At 39.8% G+C, this 22,146-nt stretch overlaps 3 protein-coding genes across 4 annotated transcripts; 1 reads left to right on the forward strand and 2 right to left on the reverse strand.

Moving 5' to 3' along the window:
* Positions 1-910: 910 nt before the first annotated feature.
* Positions 911-6,795, reverse strand: LOC122656111 (GPI transamidase component PIG-T). 2 transcript variants are annotated; one of them, XM_043850560.1, is made up of 5 exons: positions 6,493-6,795; positions 5,066-6,289; positions 2,076-2,222; positions 1,803-1,980; positions 911-1,356 (listed from the first exon to the last, which is right to left on the reverse strand). In XM_043850560.1, exons 1-5 carry the CDS (start codon positions 6,712-6,714, stop codon positions 1,172-1,174), a joined length of 1,956 nt encoding a protein of 651 aa, XP_043706495.1. In that variant the 5' UTR covers positions 6,715-6,795; the 3' UTR covers positions 911-1,171. The 2 variants fall into 2 exon arrangements, with proteins under 2 accessions (XP_043706495.1, XP_043706494.1); XM_043850559.1 differs by having other exon boundaries at positions 1,803-1,983.
* Positions 6,796-9,159: 2,364 nt separating this feature from the next.
* LOC122655489 (putative xyloglucan endotransglucosylase/hydrolase protein 1) lies at positions 9,160-11,082 on the reverse strand. Its single transcript, XM_043849679.1, has 4 exons — positions 10,946-11,082; positions 10,766-10,866; positions 10,408-10,604; positions 9,160-9,535 (listed from the first exon to the last, which is right to left on the reverse strand). Exons 1-4 carry the CDS (start codon positions 10,959-10,961, stop codon positions 9,160-9,162), a joined length of 690 nt encoding a protein of 229 aa, XP_043705614.1. The 5' UTR covers positions 10,962-11,082.
* A 5,158-nt stretch (positions 11,083-16,240) lies between these two features.
* On the forward strand, positions 16,241-17,206 carry LOC122655490 (protein FAR1-RELATED SEQUENCE 5-like). Its single transcript, XM_043849680.1, has 4 exons — positions 16,241-16,322; positions 16,413-16,760; positions 16,958-17,028; positions 17,141-17,206. Exons 1-4 carry the CDS (start codon positions 16,241-16,243, stop codon positions 17,204-17,206), a joined length of 567 nt encoding a protein of 188 aa, XP_043705615.1.
* The last annotated feature ends 4,940 nt before the right edge of the window (positions 17,207-22,146 follow it).

The raw sequence follows: 22,146 nt of genomic DNA on the forward strand, positions 1-22,146 counted from the left end.
CTGACTGGGATCGGCTGTGTACGATATGTTCCCTGAAGTACTAAATTTTAGGTCCTTGCAGCAGCAACATCATTTCTTAAACTTGCAACAGAAGAGAGCTTCAACCCAATCACTATGGATGAAGGATATGACGTCTTGATTGATTATTTCAACTGAACTTGCAACAGAAGAGAGCTTCAACCCAATCACTATGGATGAAGGATATGACTTCTTGATTGATTATTTCAACTGATGGATTCCTATCTGAAATCGGCAGATCAATATGCTTAAAATATGGTGATTCAAGCAATACTTGCAGAAGTATGAAGGGCAAGATAACTTGGTTTCACACATATTCCACTGGAACCTGACTAGTTGGATTTAGAGCTTGGATAGAAGGGTAGCTTCTGATGAGTGGCCCTGGCAGTCTGGCACCTCTCTTATGATATTTCCAGCTTAATATCTCTGTATTAGCTGTTGAACCTGCACAGGAACTAGCTAGGCATGCATGTACAAGAAATCATTTACCTTAGAATGCTTATGTTCCTCCATGGCTGATGTAGGATTAGATCCTTTGAATTTTGCATTTTTTTCTCTTCCATGGTTTCTCTCTTGCATGCTGTGGTTACAGTACTCTGCATAACCTTTTGTTCTAATACATTATCAATTCTCTCTCTCTCCCTCTCTTCCACCCTCACCCCCCCCCCCCAAAAAAAAAAAAACTCTGCAAGTTCCATCTATGTCTTCTTAATGGGGAAGAAATGAAAGAACCCATCCCCTCCCGCCTATTTTTGCATGGATAACACCCTGAGAAGGTTCCATGCCCTGTGAATTTCTGATGAACCTGTGTCCTAGAATATGCTAATCGATTTCTATAAGAACTCTTTAACCACACCCACCAACCCATGAACAGCGCTTAAAAAGAAGACCAAGAAAAACAGAGATTCGCTTTGCATTGTATAATAAAGCAGTAAAGTGATATGCATGGTTTTTGTAATATGTGTAACTCTATTGATGACCATCCTTGCATGAGTTTCAGCTATTCCATCAACAAATAAATCAAATGGGCAAAATTGAACTACAGGGAAATGGTACAGCACCCACTATCAGAAAATATCTTATTAAAAAAAGTACTAAATTGGATTTCACGCACATATTGTACAAGAAGGCTACCTCGGATTAGCTTTGGCAGTCATTCAGAATAATAATGCCAGCCAACAGCAATCCCTGCCACTAATAGGACTTTGAGTATGAACTTAGGAGTTAGTAAGGATGATGATGATGGTGCTTGTGACTGCGATGGTTCTTCTGGTCTTCCTCTTAGCTTTCCAACTAACTTTGATAGGAGCCGAGGAAGCAGACCTCCTTTCCTGGAAGCTGTGAATAAAACGAAAAAACTTCAGCAGCGTGCAAAATAGATACAGATACAAGCCAAGGGGGGGGGGGTAAATGAAGACATAATCAAGGTGGCCCTCAACAATCTCCTATGGTAAATATTAAATATGATTACATACTAATTGGACAAACTCTACCATACCCTAACAGAGTGCAAGTGCAAGATTCAACATTTGCAATCCAAAGCCACACAGGTTTGAGCATATATTAAAATTTAAAAGGAGAAAACCATTAGATAGGGTGCCAATCAGCTGAGGTGACATCAGCAGTATAAGCTGTAGGTACACTGAATTCATGGTAGACAACAGGTACCTTTAATCTTCCATCACAAAAGATGGATCTTGTGAGTGCTTTCAACTAAAGGTCCTGTAGCCCCGTCACAAGATTCCCCTTCTCTAAGTTTACATCATCTATAATTTATGATTTACCTTGTCTGTTTAAGAATCTTTCTTCCTCACCAACCCGCCTCCTTAATACATTGAGCAGTGATCCAAAATACAAAGCAAACACCGTGCATGTGATTGTAATCACATTGTAAGGCATGCTAAAATCAGGAGTGGCAAGAGGCACAAGTAATATTTCTGTGTAAGACAGCACAGGATTCTTCTCCTGCATAGCAAATCCAGTCAATCCAGAAAATCTATAAAAGTAAATGTGCAAAATGAACCCCTTCAGGACAAAGATACTGGCTGAATTATTACCTGAAACTTAGATAACAATGGTGACTTGCTGGAGTTCTCATTAAGAAAATGCATACTTGCTTCAAAGTCAGGAAAACTAATTACAGCTGCTGGAATGTCAAATCCCTGATTAGCATCTGGAGGATATTCATCGATGTGTAATAATCCCTACAACAGTTATAAAACTTCAGAGATAAGAACAATGAAAAGAAAACCAAACGGGAAAGACTGGTCTGTTAGAAAATCATATGGTAAACTTTTGGCCTAGGCGATCTCTATCATGGCAAATGTGGGTGCTAGTGCTACACATTGCCCCCTGGCCACTTTTGCCAGATGGACTGCCAAGTCATTGGTGAGTGTTAAAAATGAAGATCCCCAGGGATTGAATCCTGAGAGGTTTAAGAAGGCAAATCGATTACTTCTCAAAGCAAAGTTCAGAACAGGTATCTGATTGAAAGGAAAGAGGTTCAACCAGAGTTCTCACAAGAAAAGCTTTATACAGGTTGAGGCCATAGTTCTAAAACTCACCGAGATCTCAATCTCGAGCTGCTACATTCCATATTATAAAAAGCACCAACTCAAGAGCACACTTCAAAATTTTGAAGTAACTCGACAAAGAAGGGGGAAATCCTTGTTTCTTGACTTTTTGGCCACATCATCACTCAATACAACTGGGATACACCACTGGGGGTTGCCACATCACTACAAAGAGATCGATTGTCATGTTGGGAGTTGGGACATGGAAGACTAGTGAAGTAGGGTGTCTATGACTAATGTACTTTAAGTCTTTAACTATTTCTTAAATAATTATTCAATGTTATGTGTCTTCATCCATTATTGCATAATTTACTTGTTTTACTTGCCAATTGTCTCATATCATTCAAACAAATGTGTAGAATAGGCAATACATTAAGGGTTCGGCCTTTATTGCCAACCAAGAGTGCAAATCCAAAACACCAATTTTTTTGTTTTTGTTTTTTTTAATTTGAAGATTTAAATATGTTTATTAATCCTAAAACAAGCTTCCCTTAAAGTTTTGGAGCCAACTATGGCCATTTGCCTAACGAAACATCATTCTGAAACCCAGAAAACAAAAATTGCACTGTCTCGCTGAGATCTCGAGTCGGCTGGTCGAGATGAGTATCATGAGTTTTCGAACTATGGTTTAGGCTTAACATATTGGCCTTACATAAAGGAGAAGCCCCACCGCGGGGAGCCAGCCACATATCTTTTTTTGGACAAAGTGTACACGCCAGCTCAAAAGGGTTAACCAATCTTTTGAGCTGCGGAATGCTTTAAGAACACAAACACACACACCAAACCCACCCGGTATGGGACTAAAGCCCCATCATATTAGATGTCAGTTAAAGATGTCTTTATCGAGGTTCTTGTTGCTGTTGTTAATGTATACATTTACGCTGCCCTTCCCTGCAAGTTCGAGATTTTAGATGAAACGGTAGTGAACATGGTATCAGAGCAGAGAGGTTAAGTGTTCAACTCATGGGAAGTGCAAAACACTTCTTTTTCCCTCGGTGTCATGTGTGGGCATGCGCATGTGTCATGTGCACGACGCCAAGAAGGTCTGCACGTGTGAGGGAGTGTTGATGTATACTTTTACGCTACCCTTCCCTACAAGTTTGAGCTTTTAGGTTAAACAGTAGTGAACAGTTCTTTGGTCATTATTCTGTCAGGGTCAGTCTATGTGCTTTATCTATAATTTTCATACTTTTTCATTAGTGTATGGAGACAAATTTATGCTTCTTGCAGAGGAAACACTCTTCCCATGTCAAGAGGCTGAAATTCTTTCACTGGGTTTTGGAACGGCTTGAAAAAGGTTTTTATATGTACCAACATATTAGTTTCTTTTGTTTTTTTTTGGTTGAATACCAACATATTAGTTTAGAGTAGCCAACTGGTGCTGCAATAAATGATAATTGGTTGACGAGATATATAGCACAAGCATACAGTATTGAATTGTGATAGGTGATAAGTGGATCAGAAAGCTGAAGGCTAAATCTTCTTTTTTCCTTTTCTTGCCAATCTTTCCAGATATGAGCTACTAATCAAATGGCTAGTTATTGGGTACTCTACTCATTTTGGTATGTTCTAATTTATTTTGCATTACTAGAATAATGGCTAGATTGTTTTTGGTAAAAAAAGGGAGCTCATTAAGCCATTAACATAAGTGTTCAGTACAGTGGCGAATACAGTTCAAAAACAAAAAAAACCTCAACATAGTTGAGGCCTCCAGATAAAAGAATACTAGTTAGAAAACAGTATAGTTTCTAATACCATCACATAATCAAGCTGGTCCTTTCCCAATAGTAAGAAAAAAACACAGCTTCTAATACCATCACACAATCAAGCTGGTCCTTTCCTGGGTTTCCATGACCTCTCATCTCCAATCTAAAACCAACAAGGTTCTGTACATAAGTTATAAAGCCCATATCCATATCTGCTTCCAGGCACTTAGTTTAATCTTAGGTGATAAAACTCTTTCATTCTTAGCATTATCATATTCATTTGTTTTTGGGAGAGGTATGCATTTTTTTATTGGTGTTAGAATATGGAAGAAAAAAAAATTGAGAAACTCAGATACAAAAGAACTCACATTTTTTTCATACGAAACCAGAAAATCATACACCTAAAGACCAGACTATTTAATTCTTAGTCCTGCTTTAATTTCTAGAATTTAGTCTACGAAGTACATGGCTTTCCCAGTCTTCTAATCATTTAGGCACATTCTAATGTATTCTTAGTTATATTAACTAATATTTACATGGAAGTTGTCACTGTCATTATATAAACAAGCTGGTCATATTGTGTTAGTTTTCTGGGTTCCTGTGAACTCTCATCTCCATATCTAACATCAACAAGGAGATGTTTAAACATTGCATAGCTATATCCATCTAAGATTACAGGCAATAGTATATTACATCATGTGACAAAATCACATAATTTCTGACCTCATGTTATAAGAAATAGAAAACCATAACACCCGTTGAACATACCTTATCGAACTCAATGGTTAGAACAGCTGATTTCATATCACAAGGGAATCTCAGAAGCATCTCCATCAGCCCAGGTGATACCCTATCTTCAGAAGGTGAAACCCGTATTTTCTCTATGGTCTCCCAAACAATTTGTGCTTCTCCGTCAACAAATATCTGCAGAGTATGAAAGTAGACTTTCACATACCAAGGCACAACTTGGAAAACATCAATCCGCACCTTACAACCGTCTTTACCGATGCTATCACCCAAGATTCCCTTGACAAATTCTGTAGATTTCAAAGTGATAGCAATGGAACCTCTTGCATTCCCACTTCCCATTAAGAACCTACTTGCATGGAATGGTGCTTGCGGAGACAACCAGAACATAGGCTGTTTCCATGTCAAACTTACATCAAATGGCTCATAATCACTGTATTTCTCAGTGGAGAACTCATATAGAACGGCTGAGTTCCCACCATGCCCGTTGTTTACCTCTTCAATTACCCTATCCGGACTAAAAGAGAGCTGAAATACTAGGTTACTCCAAGAGCCAGAGGTCTTTTCAGCAACCCAATTTTTCTCATTCTTCTTTCCCAACTCATTGATTTCAGAGACTAGATTCCTCTCAAGTCCAATGAATACAGTGCTAGACTTTGCAAGAACACATTTTCCAGTGATTTTCCTTCCAAAAATTGAGCTTAAAGACCAACTTGGCTGCAATTCACTAGGTTGAAGAACGACAGTAAGAGTATGTTCAAGCAAAATCTCACGTTCCACCCCAACCTCTGAACCCGATTCAGTTGATATCAACTTTAACCGCTGTGAATGATAGAATCCTCTATAGATAGAAGGTCTGTCCATTAGAACAGCAAGCCCGGCTTTGTCTCGACAAGGGAGCAACTTCAACCAAGGAGTTAGGTTCTCAGTACAAACAGCCTCCCGTGGCAGAGCACCATATCTAAGGGTACCCGAGAATGATCGAAAGCTCCAATGTGGAGAAGCATAAGCAGTAGATGATTCCAAGAAGTTAATCGACGCACAGAAGAGACCCGAGAGGGTGTGGGTCAGATTTTTCCAGGTTGAATCGACCTGATCAGGGGGGACATCGAAGACAGCCCACAACTCAACTCCGGGAGGTTTCGCATTCGCGCTCGATACAGGATCAAATCCACCCCATCGTTCGTAGTTCCAGCGACCTTGCGTGACTGACAACTCCATCTCACGAATCCGGAATTTTTGGACCTAATCAAAGCAGCAAAAAAAAAACCCATTAGTTATTACTGTCTGAACTTAAACTGCAGTTCTGAAGACGGTTGAAGACGGTATCAATTAACAAACCCTAGATACTGAACAGAAATAAAGCTGACCGTAGAGTGAAAAGTAAAAGCTAGAAACACAAAGCCTGATTTTCTCAAGAGACGATAGGGTGGATGAGGTAAAAGTACCAGTTGAGCGGTGGCTTTGGGGAAGACTCGGTGATGGCGGCCATGGGTTATCGATGGGGGAGCTCTGCTGTCGAAGTGGAAATGAGCAAGGACTTTCTGATCAGGCAAGGGCTTCAGAAGCAATTCTTCGGAGAACTCTTCTTCTTCAGTCGATCCAGCGATTGGAGCCAAGAAATAGTGGGATAGCACAAGGACAAAGAGAATCGAACGTAGCAACAACATTATTGGACTTCACTGGCGCACCTGCGACGAAAGGGATCCTAGAGGACCCGGCAGGCCGCCATTAATGAAGAACCAACGAAGCTCGCAAACACAGATATTTGGGCTCGCAGTACAGTTGGATTGCAAAAAACTGCTAGGCCCACCGATTCAGCTATTCGAATCTAACGGTAATCATGGGGAGTGGATGAGGAGAAAAATAAAGATTGAGCTTAATCCCTGTGGGTTCTTGGGCCTCGAATCTAGCCCAACTATTGTTCTGAACAATCAACATTGAGTCCATGGTGCCTTGGTCAAGCCCAATTTCAAACGGGTAACCTTAGTGGCTAAATAAGGATTAGGCCCATTAAAGGACATAGAAAATGTTTTGCCTCACATTAATGGATCATTCATAATTGTATCATGCCAGGTCTGGCTAGGCTATTGTCGGATCTTTATCACCTCCAATTCCCTGGCCGGCCCAGTTCCCTAGTTCTTCTAACAAGGGTGGACTGGAATGACCCTACCCTTGTCCAAACACTCTGTCTGGGTGGGATCCACCATCCCCTATTAGAGGAACTGGGGAATTGGGCCGGGTAGAAAACTGGAGGAGATAATTTTCCGGCCATTGTCAAGCCAAGGCCCGTGACCCAGGATGTATTTTTATCTGCTCCATTTTCTGTCCGCTCCATTTCCCCAAGTTCCTCTAATAGAGGGGGGTGAACCCCACCCAAGCAGTGTGTTCGGGCAGCGGTAAGATGGTCATTTCTGCCCCCTCTATTAGAGGAACTTAGGGAAATGGACCTGCCCAGAAAATGGAGTAGATAAAGGTCTGACCCAGGACCCGGATGTTCTCTAGTGCGTGTCCAACAGTTGGGCGCACATGCGTTCTAGTGCGCTGCCAGATGTCGGATGCACACTGGAGAGGATCTGGTTCCCACGACCCACTCATATTTTGAAGGCTTTTCAATTACCGGTCTCACCAAGTTGAACCAAAGTAGGTTAGTCCATCAATCACTTGCTAGAGCTCGTGATTGATCTCGGGATCGGTCAAGGTTGATACCAATTCAATCAAATCCCCAAAATGGATCAAAATTCTAAAAATCTTGTGTGTATCAAATCGGATTCAGACGATCCAACCGAGTTGGCCTATCCAGAGAGCGATCCACTAATACTGGGCGTATCAATCATTATTCGGGATTGGTCTACGCCGATTCCGATCCAATCCAAGATTACAAATACCAACCATGTTGGGCAACGACGCGGCCTATCAGTTTTTTGCCACATGTCATATCAAGTGGGTCAATCCATACCATTAGATGCTAGATGGGAATGTAACAGCATGTATTGGTCAGAAATGGCAAGGCTTTGGGGCCTTACTTGAAACATATGGTCCACCACAGAGACATGGACCCACCCTCGTCTATCCATTTTACATTTTTACCACAAGGAAAGTTGGTGAAGAATTGAAAATGATATATAACGTAGCTCTATAATGATCTTTCACACTTAATTAACAATCTCTAATGTTTAATTACGCATTTTTAAGAGGAAGAAAATAAAAAAAATAAAAAAAGGATTTTGTACTTGGATTATTTTTTCCCTGACCTTACAAAAACACAAAAGAGAGAATATGGATTAAGAAAAAAGGATTAAATTTCTCTTCACCCATGGTAAAGAGAATTTCTTCATCCACAGGTTCTAGTGGTTGGATACACCTTTAGGAATAGTGTCTAGAGTATTTTGAACTTTGTATAATAAAGGGAACAATGGGATAGCTAGATTCTCTATGCCCATGATTTTATCATAAGAAAAGTAAGGTAGAAAGAATGCTATCTAGGCGTGTGTGGTGCGTTGTCCCTGCACTCAGACACAGTGGCAGGCAAATTAATGACTGCCATGCCCCACAGAAAGGCGGAATTTCCCAGAAGTGCAACAGTCATTTCGCCCGCCCTTGTGTCTGGGCTCAGGGGCAATGTACTGCATGTGCCCAGGTAGCATTCTCTTTCTCAAAAAATAAGGAAAAAGGATGTAAGTGCTGCCCTGGTGCAGATTCCAATTAATATATCCATTTCACATAATAATTAGTGGGATCCATACAGATACTCTCTCTTCTATTCTAACCATGTGAGCCCTATATGGACCTAGTATATAAATGGTACCATTCTCCAAACCCTTAATTGATATAGCGTGCAGATTCCTGATTCGTGGGACCCCCCTCCCTCGAAAAATATTAATAAATAAGATTTTATTTCACATGATCACAATCAAAGTTTAAAATGATAACTACACTAGCATATATGTACCGTGTCATATATATGTTTGCTAACCGTGGCAAATGATGAAAATTAATGGTTCAAAGATACTCAAAGATTTTCCTTTATTATTAAAGTGTCACAAGTGGGTGCATGGGAAGCTTGATTGTGACATTAATGGTAGATGGTACATGGTGGTGGAGGAGCTTTGTCATTATTGAGGGCATACAGGAGGAGTTGGGTATCTTGAACTATCAGAACAGTAATCATAGGTCATATAATTCCTTTTCACACCTTGGTATGCTCTTTCTTGGGTAGAATCTAACTCCCAATACTTCTCACTGTTCCACCAATACTTTGAAGAATAACAAGCAACTGGCTGAGTAGATGGGCAACCATCAATGTTGAAACCTTGGAAATAAGACTTGAATGGTGCTTTGCTCCAATCTATCTTTGTTTGGCCTCCATCTGTGGCCCAACTATCCCCATCCCATGTACTTCCCTCTATCTTCATTGCTTGACTTGGGTACCCAACTCCAATGCTTCTCTTGTTCTTGAAAACCCTAATGGGAATAATGTCCACATAACACCTGTAAAACTATTAATCCACAAAAATTCCACCATTAGTCAGAAAAGTTGATATCTATAATTCTCTCTCTCTCTCTAGTGGGTTATTGAGATTTCATCAACAACTGATCAACTCATTTACATCTACATGGTGGAAGTAGGGGTGCAAGTTTGGCCTGTCGGCTCGAACCCGCCCTGAGCCTGAACATGGTCTGGGCTGAGATATTTGGCCCTGAGAGCGGGTCAGGGTTGGAAATTTCTGGTCCTGAGTCAGAGTTAGGTCGGGTTAGGGTTGAGGCCTCGGGCTAAGCTTGGCCTGGCCCAGCCCGGCCCGGCCCTAATTTAAGTTATACTATAAAATATATATTGATATAATATATACATTATAAACTTTAAATGTCACCCACATATTTTTATATAATATACTATATATGAAGACAATAAGTGATAAAATACATTTTATTATAGTGTTATTTTATGTAAAATTGATAATGTTCTCTCTGGCCCATTCCAGTCCATGCATTTCTTTCCCCCTCCTCATGATCAGGGCCAGTCAGGATCAGCCCGGCCCGACCCCGAGGGCGGGTCAGGGTTGGATTTTTCTGACCCTGTGTCAGGGTCAGGTTGGGCCTGGGCCCATCTAAGGGGACTTAGGGTTGGGCTAGGATTCTATAAAGCCCGGCCCAACCCGACCTTGCAGCCCTAGGTGGAACTTGGAAGCAAGGAATGGCAAAAGGACCAATAGAAATCAGCTATATATATATATACCCCCTGAATGGCAGGCCCATGTGTTTGGGTGCAGGCTGCGCTGCGGCACAAAGAACATCAGCCCATACATATATACTCCATAAACGAAGAATGGATGAAGAGTGATCAGTTTAAACTTTAAACTTACACAACTTGATGTTGGTTCCAAAGGATCTTGTAGGTGTGGAAATCAGCTGTAGGATCAAACCAGAGTCGAATTCTTTGCTCTCTATTCCCTTTTCCATTTGCACAAACATTAGTCTGTAATGTATAGGGCTTCCCTTCTTTGTTACCCAAGAATTCAAAGTCAAGCTCATCATGATCACTATTGCTGTTCGAAATCAGCTGCAATATTAATTAATGCATTCAGAATCAAATAATTAAGAGCCAAATAAATATATATAATTGTAAGAGTAGAAGACCCCCTTAACAAGAAGAAACTTATAATAATAACATACAAGTAAGAAGATCACCAGAAGAGAAAGAGAAAAAAAGTTTCCTCTTACATAGAAAGCTGTAACTACTCCTGCAGAGTCCTTATCAGGTAGCTTTGTTCTCAAAGAGAAAAACCCAGAACCATAACTCAACTTGGAACCAAACCCTGAGCCTGTAATTATGAACAAACAAATTAGCAAAAGAAGCTAGAATGCAAGAAGTTAAGGGATGGAAGAAGATTAAATATTAACCAAAAGACTTGTCCATAGAGAGCTGGATTTCTCTTCCTTGGTCTATGGATTGAACATGATCATTTCCCTACATAATCTCATAGTTTGTATCAAAGCTAGGATCTTTAGTTCTAGAAGCAAATGCCCCACCAGCTAAGAGAAGTGCTAGGAAACACAATAATGAGGAAGAACCCATTTGGGAGAGAAATTAACTTTTTTTTTTTGCCTCTATTTGGCTCTTCTAATACCAACCTAGCTAGTACTGCATTTGCAATTATATATGCATGCATATATATAATAAATAAATGGGAGAGGGATAGCTAGGTACGCTAGCGGTATACTGTGTGCTAGCTACCACTCTTTGTGTCTATCTCTCTCTTCCTCGCTTTGACATGACTCCCTTATCCTTATAGGGGGGAAGAGAGAGATAGACACATATAGGATGCTAGCATACGATATACTGCATGCATACCCAACATTTTCCCTAAATATATACATGGGTTACAAGTCATGTTCTAAAGACTTTGATCAATTTAGAACAGGTAAGGAAGGTATGCCGAATTTATTCTACATTTCCCCTACGCAATTGTCATCTCCATATTATCCCCATAACAGATCAAATGTATCCTGAGAGTGAGAGAGAGAAAGAGAGAGAGATAGACAAATGACTCCTTTCCTGCCCATTCCATTTCCCCAAGTTCCTTTAATAGAGGGGGGTGCACCTCACCCAGGCAATGTGTTCAGACAGAGGTAGAGTGGTCATTTCCACATAGAAGAAGTCAAATGATCTAAAGAAACAACCTTTTATCAACATAACTTAAGAACCAAGAAGACAAGAGAGAAGAAAAGTACCTGCATAGAGCTCTAATATGTCCAATAAATGCATTTGAACAAACCACCATTTCCCCTAAGTGCAGCTTTTTGTCTATTCTAAGACCATTCATTCAATTAGGTGCATACTTCTGATTTTGATTGATTGGTTGGTTTCACCCAACCCAATGGGGTTGTGATTTTTTGGCTTTAGAAGCTTTTGTGAGAGAGATTGAGATGGACAACTAGAGATGACGTAGAAACAATTCAGCCCAAAAGCATCCGAAAATAGAAATGTCAATACTATATCTATATGGGAACTTATCTCATTCTTGTAAGACTAGGAGTTCTTAGTTGGGCTTGGCTGGAAATGGGCTTGATTCAAAGTCATGCATATGGACCAAGATTGGTATTGATTCATAGTCATGCAAATTCAATTTGATGGCAATTAAGTTGAGTGTAACCTAGGGGTGTCAGGTACAAACCCGTACTAGTTAGTCTGACCTGGGCTGAACATTGAAAATTGAGATCAGCCTGACACGTTAGCTAAATGCATTGGACTATAGAGCTGACCGGCTACTATTCGGTCATTCTATGTGTGAAATGGATTCTCTCTATCATGAGAAGAAGAAAGAGAGTGAGTGGATACTTGCAAGGTTGGGTCTTTCAAGAAACTGGATGAGGTGGAACCTTCTAAGTGGTGGAGTTTTTCAGGGAGGTGGAGTCTTTGAGGAGGTGCAATTTGTACCATGGTGCCCAATCTTTATCAAAAGATCACTTTGGGTACCCAATCTTTGAAAATTGGCGTTTAGGGTGCCTTTTTGGTTAGTCTTACTTTAAAATGATATAAATATCCAAATTTATCCCTCTTAACTCTGGATTGAGCTCCTCTCCAGGGAGCCCAGCCCGCCCAGGGTGTATCCAGCCTTGGACTGTGTTGCACACATCCCTAGGCATGCGCCGAGATGTGTGTGGCACAGCCCAACCCTTGGATGCCCCTTAGGCACTCCCCGGGCGTTGAGCTCCCTGGAGAGATGCCGGATCCGACCTCCCTAACCATTGTCGCCATCACCATTGCCCCCATCCCACCATGCTCATTGTCCCTGTCCCTGCCCGGCTCCATCTCTTCCCCAAGCAATGGGGTTGTGGACTTGTGGGACTTGTCCATTCCCAAATCCTTATCTTCAGATTCATAAATAAGCAAATACCCCCTATTTGAATCTAATAAAAATAATTAAAAAATCAAATTCCAAAAAGAAAAAAAAGTCAACCCCCCAGTTTAAGAACAAAAACTAAAATTTCAACGATAGATGCAATTTTCAACTTTCTAATGCTGGGGGCTTTCTCAAAGCTAAAAATTCTATAAATCTTAATATGGTAAAACATTGTTAAAAACCAAAAGTGCGGTAAAAAATTCATTTATTTTGATGTCCAAAAACATATTTTCATTCAAAGCGATTTTGACAGCATTCATGTACATCAAATTAAGTTTGACCGGTATAGAACTCCTTCAATATAAATCAGATTTAAATAATCTTGGATTTGTTGGAAAGCTATCAAAACAAAGCTTTCTAACAAATCCAGGATTGCTTAAATCTCATTTATATTGAAGGAGATATGTTCCAGTCAAACCTTATTCAATACCAAGTCCAAGAAAAAATATACAGTATCAAACTTGGATCAAAACCACAAGTAATATTCTTAGTGTTCTCTATGTGAAACTAATGCATAGATTGAGTTTACAATGTCAAAAATAGGCAGCACAACAAGAATCAAGGCAAAAAAATAACTTTTGGGCCTTGAAACCAACGTTCGAATTAGCCTGGAGAAAGTTTCAAGTTTCGATCGAGATATGGTCAAAACCGAGACGAACTCGATTTCTGACTGGTCGAAACCTAATCGAAACCCGAGTTTTAGAACCTTGGTCTTGAGAATGACACCCATAATTCCACCAGTCATAGCAGCGTGGAACAACACCGGACAAACCTGTAACCAGTTATTTTATTAAAGAGAAGCTCTAAGATTCCTTTTCTTCTCATATGGTTGGTTTTATTTTGTTATTCCTACACCCGCGTCGCAAAGAATCCTCCTGCTCCCCACCGCAATGGCGCAACGCGCATACGAAAATTTTCGTATTTTTCATCCTCCCTTGGTGTATGCAAATGCAGCTAGGCACTACGCAGAACTGCAGGGCAGGGTAGGGGAACAAGTTGGGACTTGGGAAAGTTCAATTTCACCTGCCAGTCCACAAAGACTCTCTCCACTTTATAACTACTTCTTCTTTGCCAACGAACTGTCCATTTCCGTTCCTGCAAATTCCATTTATCTTTTAACTAATAATAAATGGATCGCTCATCTCTAAATTCCATCCTCTACTTCCTCAGCCCTACTTCCATCCTACTTCCATGCGTTCCTAGTGCGCCACGTGTCCTGACAACCATCCAACGGTGGTTATTTCAAAAATTCAATTTTTTTTGAAATCCTTTATGACATCCATTTGAACCACTTTAAACCTCAAACCAACCCCATCTGACCGGTTTGATGAAAAACCAAACCAGTCTTATCTCCATCAAACTAAACCAATCCACATCCCATATTACTCGATTTCCCAGATCCAGACTAGTCCTCTCTTGAAACCCTCTCTTTCTCGCTCATCCCTCTCCCAACTCCTCGGTGGCGACGACGACGGCGACGGTGACATCTGGCTACTACTGCGACGATGACGGCGATGGCAACGGCGACCAGCGAAGGAAGGTCGTGAGCTTCGGTCCTCTCTTACTCACTACTGCTCCTACTGCTGCTCCGGTCCTCTCTTACTCATCTGGCTGAGCTTCGTTCCTCTCTACTGCTGCTCCAGTCCTCTCTTACTCACCCTTGGCAGAGCTTGATCCGAAGAAGCATCGTGTGGGAGGTATCACTGCTTCGCCAAATCACCGTCGCTGTTTCAATCATATTAGTGGGTTGGAGAGAGCTCCAACAGTGGTGGTAAGTCAATTCTCAATTCCTTGATTTTGACTATGAACTGCTCGATTCTTCTCTCTTTTTGGTATGTCTTTGTTTATGGGTATCTCTAATCCATTCTCCGATTAGTTTAGAAATTGGTTTTTAGTTCTTTTTATGTTGTTAGTTTTTGGGTATTTGGTCTTCTTCTTTAGCCAACATCCACAGCTGCCCACAGATTACATCACTTAGCAATGTGAAACTAAAATGCCGATTGGAAGCTGTATATGAATTGGATAAAAGACAAGATCCATAATATGGCTATTGTATGTTTTTTTGCGGTAATAGAAGATTTAGGAATGCACAAACTGAAATTCAAAGGCAAATAGTTGGTTGGGAGAACACACTGTTTTGGACAGAATTTTTCTGCTTGTGCACACCCACCCATCCCCCTCGACAAAAAAAAGGTACTTTATGCATCTTACCATTGGCATTTTAACTGGTTGGGAGCATAAACTCTTCCCCTCCCCCACACCCACCCCACAAAAAATTGAAAAAAGGTACTTACTATTATGTTGGTGATGCTTCTTTTGACAGAAGTAATACCTACGGTACATGTGCATTTTCTTAGAGAAGGACATGATGAACTACGAACTTCTCTGGATTTTGTTATACTTATTTGCCATAATGCTGGTTTATTCTACTAATTTGGCTTTCTGTTGTTTTGAAATGATTATTCACTGTTACCCTGGTAAACAATATGACAGATTACGAAATTTCAACTTTTAAATTCATCCTCCCCTCTTGTAATCAATAAGGTATTTGTGAAACTATGGTTCATCTGTCCTGCATCAACTTCCCCCTCCCTGCCACCCTCTTCTGGTCAGCTTTCTTTGTAACACTTTATCACGATTTTTATTGCCTTGCCATATATATTTTTCTCTTTGTATCTTCTTCAGAGTTTTTATTTTGCAACACATTTATCAATATCATGAGGTTTTGCCTGTTCTTGGGCTTTAGATGTTCACCCAAAAAAAAAAGCAAAAGCTAATACTAGGTAATTGTGCTAGTCATGGGTCTATGATTGAGTTTGGCAGCCTATGCTTGTGAGTTGTGTACATAATCTTGAGAGGTCCCTGGTTTAAGTGACTGCATAATGGAGTAATTTGTCCACTTAATATAACGGGGTTTCCATTTGTTTGCCTTCATTTTCTACTATCCGATCTTTTTAGTTTTCATATTTTTGAAGTTTATTAACTGAAGAGAATCATGGTATTTATTTAAAATTGCCCCCTTATTGCAGTAGGTCCTATGTCCAACCCAGTGCTTTCACCGGTTGATAATAGTGTTGAAGATGTGTCTGTCCAGGACAGACCTCGGATTGGCATGACTTTCGAATCTGAAAATGTTGCATATGAGTTTTATAATCAGTATGATAGAAATATTGGTTTTAGTATTAGGAGAGATCATGCACATAGGAGCAAACAAGATCCGACAATCATTAAACAGAGGAGATTTGTATGTAATAAACATGGACATTGAAAAAAGGACAAGAGAGATATGTTCATGAAGGAACCTCGTGCAGAAAGCAGAACTGATTGTCTTGCAAGATTGTGTATATCTAGGTTGAAAGATGGTCAATATGAATGTAAAGATTTTTTTGATGACCACAATCATGATTTGCATACACCAGCAACTGTTCATTTGATGCAGTCTTAACGCCAAGTCTCAAATATAGTTGCCCATGGAATAGATTTGGCTGATGATTCCGGTATCAGGCCCAATGCCACTTTTGATTTGATGGGCATGCAAGTAGGTGGTAGCGAAAACCTAGGTTGCACCAGGGTAGATCTTAATAATTACCTTCGAACCAAATGTCAGCGTGATCTAGCCTTCGGTGAAGCTGGGAGTTTGCTAGCATATTTTGAAAACCAGACAAGGAAGAACCCATCATTTACATACTCTTTGCAACTGGATAATGGAGAACAGATAACAAACATATTTTGGGCAGATCCGATGATGCTCAATGACTATGCACTGTTTGGTGATGTTGTTATCTTTGACACTACATTTTGCACAAACCTCTGTTAGCATAGAAACACTAGAAGAACCATCTCAAAGCCTTGCTACATCAGATGTTCGTGGTGTATCTCAATATACGGAGAACTGGCCTTTCAGATGACTTTTATTGGTATAATCAAATAAACCTATATTTAATAAAAATGTGTGATACTAACTTGTTTTTTAATATTAATTTCTTTTTGCACTTTTTGCATTGTGCAGGCAATAGGTTCTTCGCAGGGTTCAACAACAGTAGCTCGATCAAGTTGATCTATCTCCAAGACAAGAAACAGGTGAAACTGTGACATTGATAATAAGTTGCTAAATTATTTTTTTAATTTTAATCTAATGACTGTGATAATAACTTTCTCAGTTTTTGATTATTTTTTGTATTTATTGTTGCAGCATGGAGACCGTTTTCAGAAAGCTTGGACAATGAAGAATAGTGTTATGAAAAATAGCTTGTTTTGAAGTACATTGTAATTTGGTTTTGTATTGAATAGTGTATGATTGTACTTTTTTACTTGAAAAACAACCAAACAGATGGGTAATGTGTTTATGTGGTTGGTGCATGGCCTCTTCATGACAAGAATTTGATTTTAAGAAATTTGAATTGAATTTTTAGGAAGCTTTGACGATATTTATTTTCGCTTTCCCCCTTGTAGTACTGTCAAGCTTCTTTGCTTTCCAATCAGATATGGCTTCTGAGTAATCTCATAAAGGAAACTAAGCCCGAGTGAAAACAGGAATTCCTAATGGTTGATTATTGTTTTGGTGAGGAATATATAATCTTGGTGATTTTTTTTTATAATAGTAAATGTTTGATGGGTGTCATTGCATATGAGACAGTATCCTCCGTGCCCATGAGAGTAAGGCCATAGGTGTTCCTGGATAAGTTGAAAACAAGGCCTCTAGCTTATCTGACTATAAGAAAAAAAAAAAAAAAAACGTTGTTAGATTGTCTTGCACAAATCAAATTTGGTTGTGTTAATGAAAGAGTCTTAAGATCTGAATAAGACGGGTTAGATATACCAATGTGATTGAGTAAAGAGATAGTTCCAAGTCAGTAATCCATCTGTTGATATTGTTCAAGAGTTGCATTAGCTTAGGAGAAAGATTCGAAATAACAACCCGATTCCTATGTTTCCATATAAAATAGGAAATGTTGGAGATGACATTGAAAATCCATTTGCAAGTTAGATTATAGGGGGGTAATGTTTTCAACTTCAATGATACAAAAGAAATTTAACCCCTAAATAAAAGATACATAATTGCAACAGAAACACATATACGTCATAGGACTATTAAATCCATTTTCCTAATATGGCACACCACATAATTTTGACTATCGTCCCGATATGCTTGATATCTTGGTGCACGAGCATGGGCAATATCACGATCAGGAGTGGATGATGCAGATTCATCGGGCTTGTAGTAGCTCACCCACATGAAGGAATTTGGAAGATCTTCATTTGCAGGGCATTTATAGAACCATCTACCATAGTTTCGTTGAGTATACGCTTGCTTCAATACCATTTCACCTTGTCCACAAGAACACATAGGTTTTGTAGAGTTCATTGTCCTTGCAAAATTAAAAAAGTTGGATTAGATCACTTGACAGTTCAACTAGGACACCAAAGTGAACTTCGAAGAAAGAACCAAGAACTCAAGAGAAGAATGGATATTGTTGTTAGCGTTAATTTGAAACATCAAATGATTATTCTGAAACAGTGAGCTAAAGTTCCATGGATTAGCTGGTGTAGTTACAAAAAGTGAGCTAAAGTTCCATGGATTCTGGTGTTATCCAAACCAGTTGCATAAACCAATTCTACACCTATCTCTACATAATGATACACAAATAATATTTTTTGTCTTTTTCCTACTAGTTGCAAGAAAAGTTGCCATAGGTGTTCCTGGATCACATTTTCTGCAAATCACCTCCAAATCAAACTTCTTGTATGGAATCTAACACTGAAAAAGCAAACGCTTACGCCAAGAGTTGAAGACCATTGTACAACACTTACTTAAAAGTACCCACATTTGCCATGTAATCTGTCTTGTGTTATCCAACTGTATTATAAATACTAGATGCAAATTCTGAGAAGCAAAGCCAAAACATTTTGGTAACAAGTGTACCAGTGAAGGGTCAAGATTGGAAATGTGAAAAGCTAATGATGGTAGAAGACTTCTGCATTTGAAAAAAAAAAATGAGATGAAAATGAATTCCCATCAACTACCCATTACATCTCTTTAGTAAAGAGGAAAATGGGAGAGACAAAGAAGACAAGGCAAAGGAAAAAAAACAAAAAAAGGGAAGGAATGGGTGAATGAGGTGATAGTTGTTACAAAGAAAAGGAAATCTTATCTTATCTGATCCACATAAGTAGCTTTACACGACACTTGGGAATCAATGGAATGTATACAAATTAAGATATGTAGAAAGATGTATCACTAAGGAGAGGAAAAAAATGGAGTAGCTCTTAGTCTCCTTATTTGATAAGTTATCTCAAACCATCACATTTGGAATGAGAATTTCTGATGTGTTTTGCCCAAAAGTTATAATAATTTAAGAGGTGTAGGAATTAACATTTGATTATGGAGATTTTTAGTTTCTGAATAATTTTCTATAGTAGGGCAATGGTTCTGTAGAAGAAGGAGAACATGTATTATCTTACACAAACCAAAACCCTTCTAAGAAAGAACTATGGCAAAGCTAGGTAGAGGGGGCCCAATGAGATGTAATGGCTCTGGATTGCTTTTGCATTGGAATAAGATTTTTTTATATTTTGTTATCATCATCAAGTGCACTCATCTGCATATTAATTGAAGTATTTGAGATCATATAAATTTCTTATCATGAGTTGATCAGTAGACTTGATTATGAGTGAGGAGACCTAAAATTGTGAGCAGGGTTATTTAACTATTACGTTAGATCCTAAGAAACCTAGTCCTGCCAAACAATCAAATGGCTCCTCACCTTCTAACATGCTTCAAGCAAACCAAGCTCTTATGGATTCCAAAGGTTTACTCTGGATGTGCATTTTTTCATCTAGAATTGGTTAACTAATATGCAAAAATTTTAGGAAGAAATTCATTCCCTACCTTCCTGGTGGGTACAACATAAGACAAAATAGGCACAGGAAAAGAACCATGCCTCTACCTTCCTGGTGGGTACAGGAAATTTTAGGAAGAAATTCGTTCTATTTTTCCTTCAGGTAGGAAGGTTAAATAACAGATTTTGTCAAGATAAACTCAGAATCTGTACGGTTAAGTTACAACAAAATTTTGCAAAACCCAACTGTTAGAAAAGCACAGGAAAAGAACCATGGCTCTATACTAATTTCCCACAAACACTATCGGAATCCAAATCCCCCAAAAGAAGAAGACGAAAGTCAAGAATGAAATCTCAGAGAAGTGAACCACACCAAATACCCAAAATCCTTTTTTCTATTCCCTGTATATCCCAACAAAAGGAGTATCAACACAGCTCCCAGACTATAATCTCCACTAACAACATAAAAAGAACTAAAAACCCATATCTAAACTAATCGAATAATGGATTAGAGATACCCATAAACAGAGACATACCAAAAGGAGAGAAGAATCGAGCAGTTCATAGTCAAAATCAAGGAATTGAGAATTGACTTACCACCACTGTTGGAGCTCTCTCCAACCCACCAATATGATTGAAACAGCGAAGGTGATTCGGCGAAGCAGTGATACCTCCCACACGATGCTTCTTCGGATCAAGCTTCGTCAAGGGTGAGTAAGAGAGGACCGGAGCAGTAGTAGAGAGGAACGAAGCTCAGCCAGATGAGTAAGAGAGGACCGGAGCAGCAGTAGGAGCAGCAGTGAGTAAGAGAGGACCGAAGGTCACGGCCTTCCTTCGTTGGTCGCCGTCGTCGTCGTCGTCGCCGTCGTTGTCACAGTAGCAGCCAGATGTCACCGTCACCGTCGCCACCGAGGAGTTGGGAGAGGGAGGAGTGAGAAAGAGAGGGTTTCAAGAGAGGACTAGTCTGGATCTGGGAAATCGAGTGATATGGGATGTGGATTGGTTTAGTTTGATGGAGATAAGACCGGTTTGGTTTTTCATCGAACCGGTCAGATGGGGTTGGTTTGAGGTTTAAAGTGATTCAAATGGATGTCATAAAGGATTCCAAAAAAATTTGAATTTTTGAAATAACCACCGTTGGATGGTTGTCAGGACACGTGGCGCGCTAGGAACGCATGGAAGTAGGGCTGAGGAAGTAGAGGATGTGGATCTGTTAATCCGAAAATAGAAATGTCAATACTATATCTATATGGGAACTGATCTCATTCTTTTAAGACTAGGAGTTCTTAGTTGGGCTTGATTGAAAGTCATGCATATGGACCAAGATTGGTATTGATTCATAGTCATGCAAATTCAATTTGATGGCAATTAAGTTGAGTGTAACCTAGGGGTGTCAGGTACAAACCCATACCAGTTAGTCTGACTTGAGCCGAACATTGAAAATCGAGATCGGCCTGACACGTTAGCTAAATGCATTGGACTATAGAGCTGACCGGCTACTATTCGGTCATTCTATGTTTGAAATGGATTCTCTCTATCATGAGAAGAAGAAAGAGAGTGAGTGGATACTTGCAAGGTTGGGTCTTTCAAGAAACTGGATGAGGTGGAACCTTCTAAGTGGTGGAGTTTTCCAGGGAGGTGGAGTCTTTGAGGAGGTGAGATTTGTTCTATGGTGCCCAATCTTTATCAAAAGATCTCTTTGGGTACCCAATCTTTGAAAATTGGCGTTTAGGGTGCCTTTTTAGTTAGTCTTACTTTAAAATGATATAAATATCCAAATTTATCCCTCTCAACTCTGGATTGAGCTCCTCTCCAGGGAGCCCAGCACGCCCAGGGTGTATCCAACCGTTGGACTATACCGCACACATCCCTAGGCATGCGCCGAGATGTGTGCGGCACGGCCCAACCCTTGGATGCCCCTTGGGCACTCCCCGGGCGTTGAGCTCCCTGGAGAGGAGCCGGATCCGACCTCCCTAACCATTGTCGCCATCACCATTGCCCCCATCCCACCATGCTCATTGTCCCTGTCCCTACCCGGCTCCATCTCTTCCCCAAGCAATGGGGTTGTGGACTTGTGGGACTTGTCCATTCCCAAAGCCTTATCTTCAGATTCATAAATGAGCAAATACCCCCTATTTGAATCCAATAAAAATAATTAAAAAATCAAATTCCAAAAAGAAAAAAAGTCAACCCCCCTAGTGTAAGAACAAAAACTAAAATTTCAACTTTCTAATGCTGGGGGTTTTCTCAAATCTAAAAATTCCATAAATCTTAATATGATGAAACATTATTAAAAACCAAAAGTGCGGTAAAATATTCATTTATTTTGATGTCTAAAAACATATTTTCATTCAAAGCG

Source organism: Telopea speciosissima, chromosome 3 (assembly GCF_018873765.1).
Source record: "Telopea speciosissima isolate NSW1024214 ecotype Mountain lineage chromosome 3, Tspe_v1, whole genome shotgun sequence".
Classification (NCBI taxonomy): Eukaryota; Viridiplantae; Streptophyta; class Magnoliopsida; order Proteales; family Proteaceae; genus Telopea; species Telopea speciosissima.